This window comes from Notamacropus eugenii, chromosome 7 (genome assembly GCF_028372415.1).
Source record: "Notamacropus eugenii isolate mMacEug1 chromosome 7, mMacEug1.pri_v2, whole genome shotgun sequence".
Taxonomy (NCBI): domain Eukaryota; kingdom Metazoa; phylum Chordata; class Mammalia; order Diprotodontia; family Macropodidae; genus Notamacropus; species Notamacropus eugenii.
Window position 1 is genome coordinate 59,484,689 of NC_092878.1, and position 16,547 is coordinate 59,501,235.

The window sequence follows — 16,547 nt, forward strand, 5'->3', positions numbered from 1 at the left end:
ATCATGATTTTTTTAAAAAAATGCTCAAGTTAGAAAGGGTGTGTGTGTGTGTATATAAAGCATGATATTTAAAATCTTTGCACTAAATTAGTTTTATGACCTGGCAGGGTGATAAATTACCATTTCACCTGTGGAATGGCACCTCTAGGATGGTGACCAGGATGGGGAAAAGACTCTATGCCATATAAGGTTGTTGTTGTTGGTCCTTTGTTCTGGAAGAGGATTGTGATATCAGAAAGATGATGTCATGACATGCTAGTGAATTGGATTTAAGGGAGGGAGGGCTGTGCAAAGTCACCAGCCTCACTTTCTCCTTCAGTCATCTGGGTCCAGTGGGGACATACAGATCCGAATGACTGGAGATAGAACCTGATGATGTGGGAGACCTCGGTCTTTTCAAGCTAAAGTCTTTAACAGATTTGACTGAGGCAGCACCCATTCAGTGATTAAGGCTAGGTGAAAAATTAGGCAGAGAATGGCCTCTTTACTCATTAAAAAAATCAGTCTGGGAGAGAAAATGTCAATGAGAGGATTCCTGTTCAGATAAAGCCTCTGAGGGGTCCTTCCAATTCTAAGAGTATATGATTCCTGAGAAATAACATAGAATGCTAGAAATGAAACATAATTTTAGTTCTTGGAAAGGCCCTAGAGATTATCTAGTTCAGTTTCTCATTTTACAGATGAGGAAAATGAGGTGTAGATGTGAAGTAACTTTCCTAAATTAGTAGCAAGGCTTTGGGACTAAAACTTAGATGTCCTAACTCCCATTCTATTACTGTACTACATCGAGTGTGGAAAGTGCACTGTTTTGCTAAAGGACATGGGTTCAAATCCCAACTCTGACGCTACAGTGTGATCTTGGGCAAAATCTTTTACCTTTTGAGGCCTCAGTTTTCTCACCTGTAAAATGAGGATTTTGTATTGTACATGGTCAGTGAGATCCTTCCAACTGTATATTTGTGATCCTATGAATTAAATTCAATGACGTTAGGAAACTTTCTATCAATGCAGATCAAGGAATGATCTTCAATTTATGATCTTAAGAGAGTTATGTGGGGCACTAAGAGTTTAAGTAACTTGCCTAGGGTCAAATAAACAGTTTGTAAGCCACTTGAGGGCAGGGGTTGTCTTTTGCCTCTTTTTGTGTGTATCTCTAGTGCTTGACATAGCACCTGGTACACAGTAGGCACTCAGTTAATGGTTATTGAATTGAATGTAAGCTCAGCCTCAAGTTTTTTCTTACCTAAAATGGGGATAATAGTATCTACTCAGTTTTTTTATTTGTAAAATGGGTATATAATAGTACCTATTTCCTAGGGTTGTCATTATGATAAAATGATATATATTTGTAAAATGTCTTGTAATTTTTATAAACAATACTTCTTCATTTCCTCCTTTCTTTTTCCTCCTCCTCTTCCTCCTTCTCACTATATATTGGGAATTTACTCTGAAAAGGACTTCTCTGTGATGTAAGGCTTAACACATTATAAATCTCATTTGAGGTTATCCCTATTTTACATAAAAGTGAGGAAAAAAGGTTAAAGTGACTTGTTTTAGGGTCTCACAGTTTAGGAAGCAGGATTCTGTCCCAGTCACTTAACCACCTTGAGACCTCTTTTCGTTAAAATGAGGAGACTTGTACAGATAGTCTCTGAGATCCTTGGCTGCTATAATAACAATTGATAGTAACATTTATATAACACTTCAGGTTTGCAAAGTACTTTACACATGTTAACTCATTTAAAACATTTTCACTCTAGATCAATGATTCTATCCTGACTCAAAGGGGAGAAGAAAAGCAGGATATTTTCTCTTGGTGGCCCAAGAGACCTCTAAAAGGCCCTTGAGTGGTTTCTCAGGAGGGAGGTACAGAGGCTAAGTGACTTTACTTGTCCAGCCCAGGTCACACAGCTACTAAGTTAGTCTCAGGATATAGACTGGACAACAAGTCCCCACCCACCTAGCCCAGAATGAATTTAAATACTAAATAGTAACTGTTTCTTTTTTGCCCAGGCACCCTGAGGGTCTTTCTCTCTGTTTTTTTTTTTTTTTTTGAGTAAAGGGACCCTTGCTAGAGGAACTACTTAAAGAAGCCTATTCATCGAATGGGTGTGTCTCACTCAAAGTGAGAATGTGATAAGATCTTAGCCAGAAAGGGCCAGAGTCTCCCAGTGCATCCTGGGCCATTCCCAGTCATCTAGATAAATATCAGGCCACTGGACCCAGCTGCTCCAGAGAAGAAGGTGACCTTGCACAGCCTTCCCTCCCTCCAATCCAAGTCAACTGCGAGTCACGTCATCCTCTTGATGCCGTCCATGGTCCTCTTCCAGACGAAGGACACACACACCTGAGTGAGTAGTCCTCTTAAACTCTGGGTGCCCTGGTGAGACCAGATGTGCTTGTAACAAGCATTGTAACAAGTTGGGAACTTGCTGGTGTCTCCCGGCACGGAAAGGACCCGGGGCAGGGGGCGTGTCCCAGCGCTCAGCGGTAGCCACGCCCTCTGGGCGGGGCGCACGTGGCTCCCTCCAAACCCTTTCCTCCTCCGAGGCCCCAGCTGGTGTCCCCTCGTTCCCGTCGGTCTCAGAGAAGCGCTGGGGCGGGCCTGGAGCCCGGGGGAGGGGGGGAGGGGAGGAGGGGAGGGACTTCTCTCGCCTTCCTGCTCCTCCCCGCCTCTGGCCACGACCGGAAATGAGGTCACAGAGGGAAACCCCCCGCGGAGAGACCGGGCCCAAGCTGCGGCGGCCGTTGGAGGGGGCTGCGGCAGCCGGTGAGTGGGAGGTGGGCGGAAGCCCGGGGCCTCAGGCCCTCCTTCTTGGATCCGGATCGTGGACCCCGGCGGGGAGCATGGCGAAAGGCCTACGGGGCAGCCCTAGATGTGCGACGGTGGTGGGCGGGCCCCGGGAGGTGGCGGGGACCCGGGCTGGCTGCTGGTGTGTTGGGCCTCGGCTGTCAGGAGCCCCGGGCCTTCCCCACGGACGCCCCAGGCCGCGAGAGGGGCCCCGGGCCCTGTTTCCTAGGCAACGCCCTTTGCCTTCCTTCCCCTCCTTCCCCTCCTCTCTGTCTCCCTCCTCCTTCCTCACCCTCTTGTCCCTCATCTTCCCTTCTCCCACCTCCTCTTCCCCTCCCCCCTTTTACTGGGGCGCGGGGCCTCCCCTCCCCAAGAGAAGGGAGAGAAAGGGGTTGAGATTCAGTGCGCGCACCCAGCCACCCCGCTGCCCTCCGCGGGAGGGTGGGCGGTGAAACTGAGGGGAGCCCACGTCGGAGCTCCCGTGGCAGGCCCCGGGTCCTGAGCCCCTCGGGAGGGGCAGGGTCCTCCCTTCCTCCAGCATCTCCCGCGTCTGTCTGTCAGACAGCTTCCGTCGTTAACCTGGACAGGATTGCTTCCCTTGGTGTGGCCTGTGTGCCTGCCTTGGGTTTCAGTGCACTTGAGACTGGAGGTGTATGGGTCTGGAAGTTCCTCAGATATCACCTGTTTGAGCCATAGTATTTGAGGGAGGAAAGGGTATTTATTCCTAAGGCATTTCCATTAGGAGTGTGTGTGTGTGTGTGTGTGTTTATACATACATACCCACATATACCTAGAGGTGTATGCAGGTGTATATTTTAAACTTTTCTAGTTTGACTTAGTATAAGGCATCGCAGTTTGCACATTCAGAAAGCCTGAGATTTTAGAGCAGTGAACCCTTTCTAAGGTCAGTGAGGTTATATTACCACCTTCCCCCTTTCTTTATCTTGTTTGGACCCCAGGACACCATTGATTTTCAGCTACTTGAATATTTTTAGGTGAAATGTCATTTTTTGTTTAGTTCTTCCAGCATTTTGATAATTTGAATTCTATGTCAGAGAAACATCATCTTGGTAATTACATTGTTGCATCTTCTACCAGTTCCTGTAGTAGAAGTCTTGACTACGTAGTGAAAATGCAATGACTTAAAGCCCATTGTAACCATAAACTGGTATCAGAATACTTTGTTTCATGAGTTGTCATTCGGGAAATGGATGATTGCAGAAGGTGTGTTGGATAGCAGGAGTATCTTATAAATTTTCTTTTGAAGAGAAAGTAAGGAAGGCCCTCCAACACATAGGGTGGCCTTTTCTGGAGATCTTAACTGTGGGGGACATAAACAAGAATTGCACAGATTGGGTAGGTGTGGATGAGTTGGAGGGAATGTCGAAATTAATGTGATACACAGATACAAAATACTGAGTAATAACCACCATCTCTAAATGTGGTAGTAAGCATTAAGTATTTTTCAACCTGTGCTTAAAATGTGTTTAATAAGGAATAAGAAAATCTTAAATAACACCCCTCTTTCCTGGTTCAGGGCCTCCCTTAGCAGGGATATAGGTTAGAAAAGGGTTGGGACTTAGTGCACACACCTACCCCTTTACTTTGGAGAAGTGGTATTGTGGTTATTTTGTTGAAAAGTTGTCCGAAGCTATTAGAATATTTGAAAACAGATCCTACCCACTGCTCTCATCATGAAAATTTTGAACGTGAAGTTATAGTACAACTCCTGGTTTAAACCAGTGTGAAATTTTCAAAATTCAGTCTCATTGTTTTGAGTCAGTGTAAATACAAAGTCCAGAAAACCTATTAGCCAGAAATCTTAAACCAAAAGGTCAGTACCATACAATTAATGTTTCAGTTTTAGATTTAGCCTGGTTTTGTTTGTTATGTAGGGGGTGCTTTTTTTTTTTTTTTTTGATAACAGTAAGGCTTTTAATTAGCAAAGATGCCAGTGTCTTTAAGGAGAAAATTAAATGTTGGCAATTATTCAGTTCCTTTTAAGTATTCTTAAAGAGCTGGTGGTGTTTGATTTTTGTACTGAACTATGTTCCTGGGTGGTGATATTAAGCAATTTTCTCTTTTGTGTGTTGCTAGATAATATCTTTATATTAATTGTCATTCTCACAAAAGATCCCTTTTTACAAAAGACCCAGCAAGTCGAGTCTAGAGCTCTTTCTATTTCATCATGCCTCCTCCTGTTTTATGTGAAATTTTGTGACTCTTCATAGAGTGTGTGCCAACCACATATTTTTAGAAGGTTTTTTTTGGGGGGGGAGAGCAAAGATTGTGGGAAAGGAATTAGAATGCATTCTGAAAGGTGACTTCTTCCCCTATCTTTAATTCCACGTAGGGTATGTTTATAGTGCCAGAAGTTATTGGTGGTATATGAGTACATACCGTGGTAATATGGTATGTACAACACTGTTTGCTTCACTTCTTAATTTCATTTCCGTATTCTTGTTTTTGGCAGACCTGGCTTCATGGATGAGCTGGTGCATGATTTGGCCTCGGCCTTGGAGCAGACATCTGAGCAAAATAAGCTAGATGAGCTGTGGGAGGAGATGGCTCTGAGCCCTCGACAGCAGAGACGACAACTTCGAAAACGGAGGGGTCGGAAGCGGCGTTCTGACTTCACCCACTTAGCTGAGCATACCTGCTGCTATAGTGAGGCCTCTGAATCTAGCTTGGATGAGGCTCTGAAAGACTGTCGGGAAGTGGCTGCAGTCACCAACTTCAGTGACTCTGATGATACAATGGTGGCCAAGCGACATCCAGCTCTCAATGCCAACTTAAAGAGTAAGCAGCACTCCTGGCATGAGTCAGACTCTTTTACTGAGAATGCACCTTGTAGACCACTGAGGCGGAGGAGGAAAGTGAAGCGAGTGACCTCAGAAGTGGCAGCTAGCCTCCAACAAAAACTCAAGGTGTCAGATTGGAACTATGAGAGAGGCTGCAGATTCAAATCTGCCAAGAAGCAGCGACTGTCACGTTGGAAGGAGAATGCTCCCTGGACTTCATCAGGCCATGGGTTGTGTGAGTCCACAGAAAATAGGACTTTCCTTAGCAAATCGGTCAGAAAGGAGAGGATGGAATGTGAAGCCGATGAACAAAAACAGGGCTCTGATGAGAACATGTCAGAATGGTGAGGCCAACCCCCTACACTAACCAAAGGTTTTCCCAGCTAACCTTTTCCAAAGTGCAGACACATGGTCTTGTGCAGGCCTTACATAACTAATTTGCTTCTGTAGTTTTGCTTTTGTAGTCCTGTGTTAGCTAATAGCTTAGACATCCCTAGGTGTCTTAAGTGATTTTAGTAACAAGAGTTGATATTCATAAACCATCTTCTGCATTCTACTTATGAGCGTGTTTTTGTAGTTATTAGAAGCTTTGTGCCTGTAATGTGAAGCTTTGAATTTGACTTTAAAGACTTTTACTCTTTATGCCAAAATTTTTACATAGTATGAATTATTTAGGAATATCTGAGTTTTAAACTGCTGAAACATTTGGATTATTCAAATATGGATCATCAGATTTTTTCTACATTCAGGGAGTATCAAAAATAGAAACAACATTGGTTCCTATTAGTTTTTTAATATTAAATTCAATAGAAGACTTAGTTGTAAGGAATTTTGGCTAACATGTCAGCATAGTTTTTCTTAACCATTTTCCTCCAGATAGGAGGACACTAGTGCCTTGGCAGCTGGTAGAACTTCTATTGAGGAGGTTCAACTTGATGTCTTTCATGAGTCTTTTTTCTGTCTTAGCCTAAACTTTTTCACAGTGCAGGGCTTGTGACCTCTGTTAGGACTTTGCTTTTCCAAAACATATCTTGAAAGCATTGGCATAAATCATTGGGAGTTTCAGGGTAGGATGTGCCAGAAACTGGAAAAGCTGCCTAGTATTTGAATGTCATTTTTATTGATTGTTTTTTAATTCTAGCATCTTGATTTAACTCTAAACCTTATATTCTTAAAGTCTTCAGAAATTTATCCAGGGGAGTTCACAGTTTGACTTTGTTTTCCTTCTCTGAATGCATTATTTAAATACTTAGCTCTCTTCTTGTGTATGTGTTTGAATTCTGTAGTTTAGGAAACAGGTTTCTTTGTTTTTGTTCTCTTTCATATTATTGAAACTCTTGACTTATCCAAGTTTTCTTCCTTCTTAGTTTTTTTTTATAGCTCTTAGTTTCTTAGATCTTTATGGCTTTCATTTTTAGCATATTTACAGAATTTTAATTTTTACTAATAAATTATCACTGTACTTTGGAATAATAGCTTATGACTGTTTTCTAAAAACTTCTTTTCATGGCATCATTTTTTTCTTTTTACATTGGTTATTTCTTAGACTATTTTACATATAGATGTAACTGTTTTCTTTCTACTCCACTCTTTCTACTTTATTTTCTTTTTATTATTTATTGGTGTCTAGGCCCCAGATCAGGAATTCTTAACTTTTTTTGTGTCATGGACCCTCTTTGGCAGGTTGGTGAAACCTATGAACCCTTGCTCAAAGTAATGTTTTTCAATACATAAAATAAAATATATAGAATTATAAAGGGAACTAGTTAAATCTTTTCAAAATTTTTTTAAAAGTTCACAAACCTACCCTAGATAAGCTATATTTTTTTTCTAATTTAGTTTCTAGATGTGGAGCCTCTAGTTAGTCTATTACATCAATCTTTCTTCCCTTTCATCTTTGCTCATAAGCACATTTATTTTATATGATAGGATTTAGTCTTGACAGTATGCTTCTTGGTCATCTGCAAGTCTGGATTATTTGAAGGAGACAGGTTTGTATGTTTCATGTTGCAGAACATGTCACCTCTTTTAGGGAGTTGTTTCTTAACCAAATTTTTCTTGAAAACAGGTTTATGGGAATAATTCTCAAGGATTTGGGAATGTATCAGGAACACACATTTCTTTTTTCAAATTGAAAAACTGGAAAACTTTTCCAGTTTTGGCTGTCCCTGGGGTATAAACAGAACAAGGGATGTCAAGAGCTTCCTGTTTCTGACGCTTCTCAGAATTTTGTTTAATGTCCCTTCCTCCCTTCCCCCAATTCTCTTCTAGTAGTTAGATAGGAAACCTGGGATGGAATTATGTCAGAAGCAGAGAGAACAATTCCTTGTTAAGAATTTTATGGTTATTCAGGAATTCCAAAGTCTACCACATCTTAACTAATCAGGACTCTAATGTAAATGAAAACAGAAAGCCATATTTTCCTCCTTTTTAGATTCCTCCATTGGGAAATGGGAGAATTTTCCTTCCTCCTCCAGGGTTGTACTAGCATTGAGTTGAGGCTTCTGTCAAAATGTTGGTAGTTAAAATTTATAATTTTTTTGTTAATGACAAATGATTCTCTTTGCTTCCCTTATAAATTAGGTTATATGCCTTATTGTTCATTGACATATTTAATTCAAAATATGGAAGTTTGAAGCTATTAACCAAGTATTATCTGGTAGATCTCCAGAACTGCCCATCTTGCCCAATTTTCGTTGTTAGATTCAAATATTAGTAGCTTTATTTTCTACCTTGGTGAACTGAGAATTAGCAAAAGTAGTTCAATTCATGAAAACTGCATGATGAAGTTATTTGTTATGTTTAGTAATTTTAAGTGCTTTTTAAAGAAAAGTTAAGTGCTGCTTTTTTTTTTTTTAATGCTGGCATAACTCATTCACTTGAAGGTTTTTTTTGTCCAACTTCTCTAAGTTCATTTTTGGAATTGACCAATATGGAGTTATTTTAGTTCCTTCTATTTTTCCCTTTCCATTTGCCATCCTGTGACAACCAGTTTTTTTTTGAATTACTGAAAACAATCATGAATATCTCTTACTGTGTATTCATGTATGTGTCTGTCTCTCTCTCTCTCTGCAGGCTATTTATGCATGTACACACTTGGTATATAGGATATAGATTTGGTTATTTGTCATTAATTTTGTGTGCATGTGTATATATACACATATATTTACATGGATCTTATGACTAAGATTTTTATGGAGTGAGAGGCAGAAGATGTATTTTATAAGATTTCTTCTTGCAGTTCATATTTCAAAGTCTTTTCAGCAACAACTAATGAGTTGATTTACACAGCCTAGTCATAGAGTCCTGGGCTAACAGACCAACTTGGTTGTTCCCACTGAATGTGTAGCAGCTCTTTTCTCTTGGGTTAATTGAATTGGTTTGGTGATAGCCTGAAGTGGCAGCCAAGAGCCTTCCTGAAGTGATGTATTAAAGTCCAATTTTACAGGAAAGAAAATATTCCCTTCTCCTAGAGGCAAGTGACAGAGACAGAGTGCTAAGCCTACCCCTCCTTTTGTAGCCCAGGCTGACCTTCTGCAGCCCTGCAGTGCCTCTTGTTTTCTTATTTTTATAGAAAATCAATATCCCTTCTGACACAAACAATAGTTCAGAAGCAGGAATAAATGGATGAAAGCTGAGCTCTCTGTCCATCACCTCTCACTTAAACTCCCCCAAACTCTTTAATTATGAGCATGCTTTGCTTTAGGTGTTTGCCACACTGAAATTGCTAAATGAGGACCATTTTAACCAAAGATTGGGTGATCAATAACACTATATAGCAGTAGCTTGTTGAATCAATAGCATTCATTATTTCATGGTTAAGGTAAGTAGCCTCCTTTGCAAGTGGAGGTCATTAATCAGTGCTTTACTGGAGCTGGGAAAAAGGACATCAGTAGCAGGTTGAAGATACTGTTTTTTAGTCCCATAAATGGTGGTGCTGATCTATGATATTTTTCTATATAAATTATAGATATCATTATATATATCTTCTGTATTATTTATATGTTATATATACCTTCTGTAAGCATAGTAGCACCTTAGAATTTTGGGCATCTTCAATAGAGATACCTGATTATTTCAGCTTTTTGTTGACAATTTTATAATTGTTTGCAGTGGTAATTTTAGCTGTTAGATTAAAAAGGCCCCATTTTTATAATCAAAGTATGTTCACAGAACTGTCTCATTTTTATTTTTTAAAATGTGTAATATGTATTAGTTTTTCTAAGAATACTCATTTTACTTTAATATCTTGTTTATCAGCATCTTGTATGTGTAAATAACCAGAATACTAACTTCTTTTTCTATTACTACTACTACCATCACCTCTTAAGAATAGTGAGATGCATTATGAATCCTTACTAGGTGATGTAGAGGTCTTAAGCTGGTCCTTGCATTGTCAGTTTTAACAGGTATTAGTGACAAGTGATGTGATAGCACTGGCAAGCTCTCTGGGTAAAAGAACAGGCTGTTCTGGAGAGTGTTTTACACTTTTTTCCTAGTTTTGAGAATTTAGAGAAATTTTGAAATTTTAACTAGAAAGTAAGAATTAGGGACCTAAAGTTAGGCATTTTCACTGAGAAATGGTGAAATTGGTTGTATTTGCTATTTCTAAAACTTTTTTTAAAGCTTGACTTGAAGGTCTTCCTTTTGTACTTTGAAGTAATGGATTAAAATTCAGTCTTTGTATTGGGTTCAGAGGAAAGTCATTAGGTACCCTCGGGACACACTCTAAAAGATCACAGTGAGTGTATTTCAGGTGTACTTTAGGAAATAATACTGAGGTTATTTAGTATAAGAGGATGGCATTAAAGGGACGGTTTTTTAATCTCTTCCCCCTTTCCCCAGTGCTTACACAAAGTTCCACATACCTAAGGCTAAAGTGAGCTTGTTTGTATCAAGTAGAACTCATTTCATAGAGTCTGTGCTCTTTAGTTACTTTTCTCTGGGAAGGGGCAGGCTCACTAGGGTAGTTTGGCTGTTGCTTTGGAGCTTCAGGTCAGAACTTTCATAATATCATAGATTTAGACCTGAAAGAGACTTTAAAGTCCATCCAGTTTTACAGATGATAAAGTAGGCCCAGAGAAGGTAAGTGAGCCTGGCTAGGATCTTACTAAGTATCTGAGGTAGGATTTGAATCTAGGTCTTTAAACCAAGTCTAATACTTGGTTATGCCACACTGCCTCTTTCCTCACTGTATTCCTGGAATGGGAGCTGGGTCTGTTTTATTCTGATTTAGGCATATACACCAAGAAGCCTGTTTACTCTCACTTAACCAGTGCATTTTCATTTCTTGCTTGCTTGAGAAGTACAAAAATTTGAATGGTATTCACCTATAGAGAAATTTGATGTTGATTATATTGAATAGTTGATTGTTTACTATTTGTACTAGTTTTGAAGTTTCCTACTTAGGTTTTTGCTGCTTATTTTTTCCTTTTGAACTCATTCAAGAACAAAGTACTTCATGAGGTGCTCTAGTATTGCTGCTTTGGTTTCTGTGCTTGGTCTTGGCAAGTTATTGGGGGATTAATCTCTGGGGATATAACATGATCTGTAATTGGTAATGTGACACCCTCCAGAATAAGATACACACACACATTCTTTTTTTTGAATAATGTTTATTTATTTTTAGATTTCAACATTCATTTCCACAGAATTTTGAGTTCCAAATTTTCTCCCCATCTCTCCTCTCTCCTCACCCCAAGACACTGTGCATTCTGATTACCCTTTCTGACATTTTGCCCTCCCTTCTATCACACCCCTCCCTTTCCAGATTTCTGTGCCCCATTACTTGTATTTCTTATTTCCCAGTTGTATGCAAAAACAATTCTCAACATTCGTTCCTAAAACTTTGAGTTTCAGCTTCTCTCCCATTCTCCCTCCCCACGCATCCTCACTGAGAAGGCAAGTAACTCAATATAAGCTATATATGTATAGTTTTGCAAAAGACTTCCTTAATATGTTGTGTAAGACTAACTATTTCCCTCCATCCTATCTTGCCCCCCATTTAGTCTATTCTCACTTTTGACCTTGTCCCTCTCCAAAAATGTTTACTTCTAATTACTCCCTCCTCCCATTTACCCTCCCTTCTATCATCCCCCCACCCCACTTATCCCTCTCTCCCCTACTTTCCTGTAGTGTAAGATAGATTTTCATACCAAATTGAGTGTGCATGTTATTCCCTCCTTAAGCCAAATATGATGAGAGTAAGTTTCACTTTTTCTTTCTCACCTCCTCCCTTTCCCCTACATTGAAAAAACTTTTTCTTGCCTCTTTTATAGGAGATAATTTGCCTCATTCCATTTCTTCCTTTCTCCTCCCAATATATTCCTCTCTCACCCCTTAATTTTATTTTTTTAGATATCATCCCTTCCTATTCAACTCACCCTGTGCTCTCTCTGTGTGTGTGTGTGTGTGTGTGTGTGTGTGTGTATTTATTTCAACTACCAACTACTGAGAAAAGTTTCAAGAATTACTAATACTGTCTTTCCATGTAGGAATGTAAACAGTTCAACTTTAGTAAGTCCCTTAGGATTTTTCTTTCCTGTTTACCTTTTCATTGCTTTTCTTGATTCTTGTGTTTGAAAGTCAAATTTTCTATTTAACTCTGGTCTTTTCATCAGGAATGCTTGAAAGTCCTCTATTTCATTGAATGACCATTTTTTACCCTGAAGTATTATACTCAGTTTTGCTGGGTAGGTGATTCTTGGTTTTAATCCTAATTCCTTTGACTTCTGGAATATCATATTCTAAGCCCTTTGATCTCTTAATGTAGAAGCTGCTAGATCTTGTGTTATGCTGATTGTTTTTCCACAATACTCAAATTGTTTCTTTCTGGCTGCTTGTAATATTTTCTCCATGAGCTGGGAACTCTGGAATTTGGCTACAATATTCCTAGGAGTTTCTCTTTTTGGATCTCTTTCAGGTGGTGATAGGTGGATTCCCTGAATACTTATTTTGCCCTCTGGTTCTAGAATGTCAGGGCAGTTTTCCTTGATAATTTCATGAAAGATGATGTCTAGGCTCTTTTTTTGATCATGGCTTTCAGGTAGTCCCATAATTTTTAAATTGTCTCTCCTGGATCTGTTTTCCAGGTCAGTTTTTCCAGTGAGATATTTCACATTGTCTTCTATTTTTCTATTCTTTTGGTTTTGTTTTGTAATTTCTTGGTTTCTCATAAAGTCATTAGCTTCCATCTGCTTCATTCTAATTTTTAAAGAACTGTTTTCTTCATTGATCTTTTGAACCCCCTTTTCCATTTGGCTAATTCGGCTTTTTAAAGCATTCTTCTCCTCATTGGCTTTTTGGACCTCTTTTGCCAATTGAGTTAGCCTATTTTTCAAGGTGTTATTTTCTTCAGCATTTTTTGGGGTCTCCTTTAGCAAGGTGTTGACTTGCTTTTCATGATTTTCTTGCATTGCTCTCATTTCTCTTCCTAATTTTTCCTCCACCTCTCTTACTTGATTTTCAAAATCCTTTTTGAGCTCTTCCATGGCCTGAGGCCATTTGCATATTTAAATTTTGGAAATTTTGGATGCAGAAGCCTTGACTTTTAGGTCTTCCTCTGATGGTAAGCATTATTCTTCCTCATTTGAAAGAATGGAAGAAAATACCTGTTTGCCAAGAAAGTAGCCTCCTATAGTCTTATTTTTTTTCCCCTTTTTTGGGCATTTTCCCAGTCAGTTATTTGACTTTTGAGTCCTTTGTCAGGAGAAGGGTATACTCTGGGGTTCTGCAAATTCTCAGTTCCTCCAAGGTGGCACAATAAAGGGAGAGGAGTTACTCCTTTCCTGGCCTGCGCTCTGCTCTAGGAGATACCACAAGCTTTTCTGCCCAGGATCTTTGAAGCTGTCTTTGGCATTTGTGGTTTGAGCAATCTGGGAACTGCAGCTACTGCTGGCAGTGATTCTGCCCCTGAGGCCTGCTCGCGAAGCACAGCGAAGACTGAACTGCGCTCTGAGGGCTGTACTTTGCTCTGGGGGCTGAACTCTGCTCTGAGGGCTGTGCTGGGTGCGATTCCTGTCTGCCTTCCAGGCTGTCTTGGGCTGGAATTCTCTTTCACTCTGTCATTTTGTGGCTTCTGCTACTCTAGAATTTGTTTAGGGTCATTTTTTACAGGTATTTTATGAGCTACGGGGGGAGAGCTAGAGTAGGTGCGTCTTTCTACTCTGCCATCTTCTACAGACACACTTTCAAAATTAAATGGTCAGGCTTTTATTCAGTTGAAAATTTTCTTTATATTTTGCATTTTTTCTTTCTATTATTGGATAGATAGTAGCATAGTGCTGAAAAGATATGGGTAGTTTAGTGACTTTTCTTGCACAATTCCAAATTGACATCTGGAATGGTTGAACTACTATATAGATTCACCAAGTAATTGCATCATTGTTTCCTGTCTTACCACAGTCTCTTTTTCATTGACTTGATTCCTCATTTTTCATCTTTGCCATTTGCGTGGAGTGAGATGAAATCTCATAGTTATTTTAATTTGTATTTCTCTTACTATTAGTAATTTTGAAGTATGATACCATTTATAGTTTTTCAGTCTTCTGTTGAGACCTTTGTTCGTATTCATATTCTTAGACCACATCTGCAAGTTATATAATAAACTGGAAGATTTTTGGAGGAAGAAAATATGAATTTTTCAAACATGAATATCTGAATGTCACTGCTAACTAAATATATCCTTGCATATAAGAAATGTCTTTCAGATGTAAAAAGAAAAAAAATTTATATTAAAAATGTTGTTCATGATTGTGAGGTGTCTCACTGAAGAAAATAGCTCTTTCCAGTTGTGATCCAGAAGCCCCTTGCTGATACGTAAAGGGAAAGGGGACACCATTTAATGTTTTTAAGTTACTTCATAATTAACTGTATATGAACATCTTCAACAGTTTTGTGGAGAGGCAAGATGATACCAGATGATTAGAGAAAAAATAGACCAAGTCATCACGATCATTTTATTCTCTGGGAATGATATTGCTAATAATGGAAAATAGATGTAGGCAGGAAATTTTAAAATTACTTTGGCCTTTGTATGACTTGCCCAGCATATATATTCTTTGTAATGGAGAAATGATAGAGACTTTTCCATTAAGGTCAGGGATAAAGCAAGGATGGATATCTATCATCACAAATATTTGATGTAGTTCTTGAAATGTTAGCAATAAGACAAGAAGAAAAAGAAATTGAGGCAAAAAGTTAAGCATGGGGGAAGTAAGATTAGTGCTGTTTTCTGATCATGTGATGATCTATTTTGAGAATTGTAGATAATCAGTTAAAAGTAGTTGAAGCAAAAACACCAGTCTAGGTAGCAGGTTAGAAAATAAACCCACACAAATCATTAGCCTGCCTGATGATTTTTGGGGGGTCTTTTTAAGACAGGTAGTTCTCAAAAGAAGAAAAACATAGTATCAGTAACCATTTGGGAAAAGATGCACCAAAAGGTGTCTAGTTCCGTTTTGCACCCATCAGCTGGGCAAAGATGGCAAAAAGGGAAAATCACAACTGTTGAAGGGTTTTGGAAGAACAGGCACAGTAATGTATTGTTAGTAGATTTGTGAATTGGTCCTACCGTTTTGGAAAGAAACCATATCACCAAAGTCTCTAACCTGCATATCCTTTGACCCATTAATACTAATTAGGCAAATTCCTCAAAAAGAGGAAAAAAGTAGGGAAAAGGACATATACGTGTAACGATATTCCTGAAAGTTCTTTTTGTTATAGAAAAGAATGGAAACTAAGGGGAGGGGCATCGATTGGGGACAGCTTAATAAATTATAGTGTATGAATGTGCTGGGATATTATTGCACCATAACAAATGACAAAAGGAATGGATTACGAGAATCCTTCAAAGACTTATGTGAATTGATGCAAAATAAAGCATATCAGGAGAACAAATGATAGAATAATTGGAATATTATAAAGAATAACATTTTTGAAAGACAAATATTCTGATCCATGTAATGACTAACTATGTCTCCAGAAGATGATAAAACATGCTTCCCACCTCTTGACATAGTGTGATGGACTAGAGTTGTAGAGTGAGGTGTATATTTTCAGACATGACCAATAGGTGGATTTGTTTGACTTGACCATATTTATGCTTATTGTCATTTGTAATGGAGAGAGTTTTTGTGGTGTAGGGTAAATTGTAGCCTAGCGAGTGCTGGTGGTAGTGCTATAGAAAAGTTTTGATGAAGCATTAAAAATGAATGACTGAGAACAGAAAGAAGCTCAAGGGAGACTGAAGAGCAGAATGCTTTGGAATTAATGTGTAGAATTTATTTTATGCTGTAATAAAAAACAACCTGTATACAGTTGAGATTTGTGGTTTTATATAAAAAAATGATAAAAGGAAACTTTACAAATGGAGAATATAGTAAAATGAAATAATTTATTAAGAATTTGCCTATTTATGCTGCTGCAAATATCCAAGATTCAAAGTCAAACAGATTGCTGTTAGCATTACTACTGTATTTGACTGGATTATAAAACAATAGATGTAGGGCCAGAAGATCATAGATCCAGATGCATTTAGAACTTCAGAGACTCTGGAGTCCAGAATCCTTCTTTTTAAATGAACTGAAAGGTTCAGGGAGGTTGACTGGTGTGTCTGATGTCATACAATAGGGAAGCATCCAAGGCAGAAACCGAATCTAGGCCCTCTTACTCCAGAACCAGCGCTCTTCCCATGGGCAAAGAAGGTATATTTAAATGCTGCAGAATATAATCACAGGATCACAGATTTAGAATTGGAAGTGACCTCAGAGGACATTAAGTCTAATTCCCTCATTTTACAGATGAGGAAACAGGCATAGAATTTGTAACTTGCCCAGGGTCACATGGTTAAGTATCTGAGACAGGGTTTGATTTAATGTCTTCTTGACTGCACGTCCAGCACAGTTAAAGTGCTTATTACAATGCCTGGCACATAGGAAGCACTATATAAATGTTAA

The 16,547-nt window shown here is 39.0% G+C and overlaps 1 protein-coding gene across 10 annotated transcripts in view; it reads left to right on the forward strand.

Moving 5' to 3' along the window:
• The first annotated feature begins 2,264 nt into the window (after positions 1-2,264).
• GPATCH2L (G-patch domain containing 2 like) overlaps positions 2,265-16,547 on the forward strand; it is an 81,760-nt gene continuing 67,477 nt past the window's right edge. For 7 of the 10 annotated variants that reach the window (XR_011970183.1, XM_072623149.1, XM_072623146.1 and 4 more), the window contains exons 1-2: positions 2,492-2,770; positions 5,265-5,936. Coding sequence is in view for 8 of the 10 variants with exons in the window: in XM_072623149.1 (XP_072479250.1) it covers positions 5,275-5,936 (662 nt within the window). In the remaining 2 variants the exon portion in view is untranslated. Of the gene's footprint in view, positions 2,352-2,491; positions 2,879-5,264; positions 5,937-16,547 lie in introns of those variants that run through there. The other 3 variants (XM_072623148.1, XM_072623147.1, XR_011970182.1) reach the window with 3 other exon arrangements.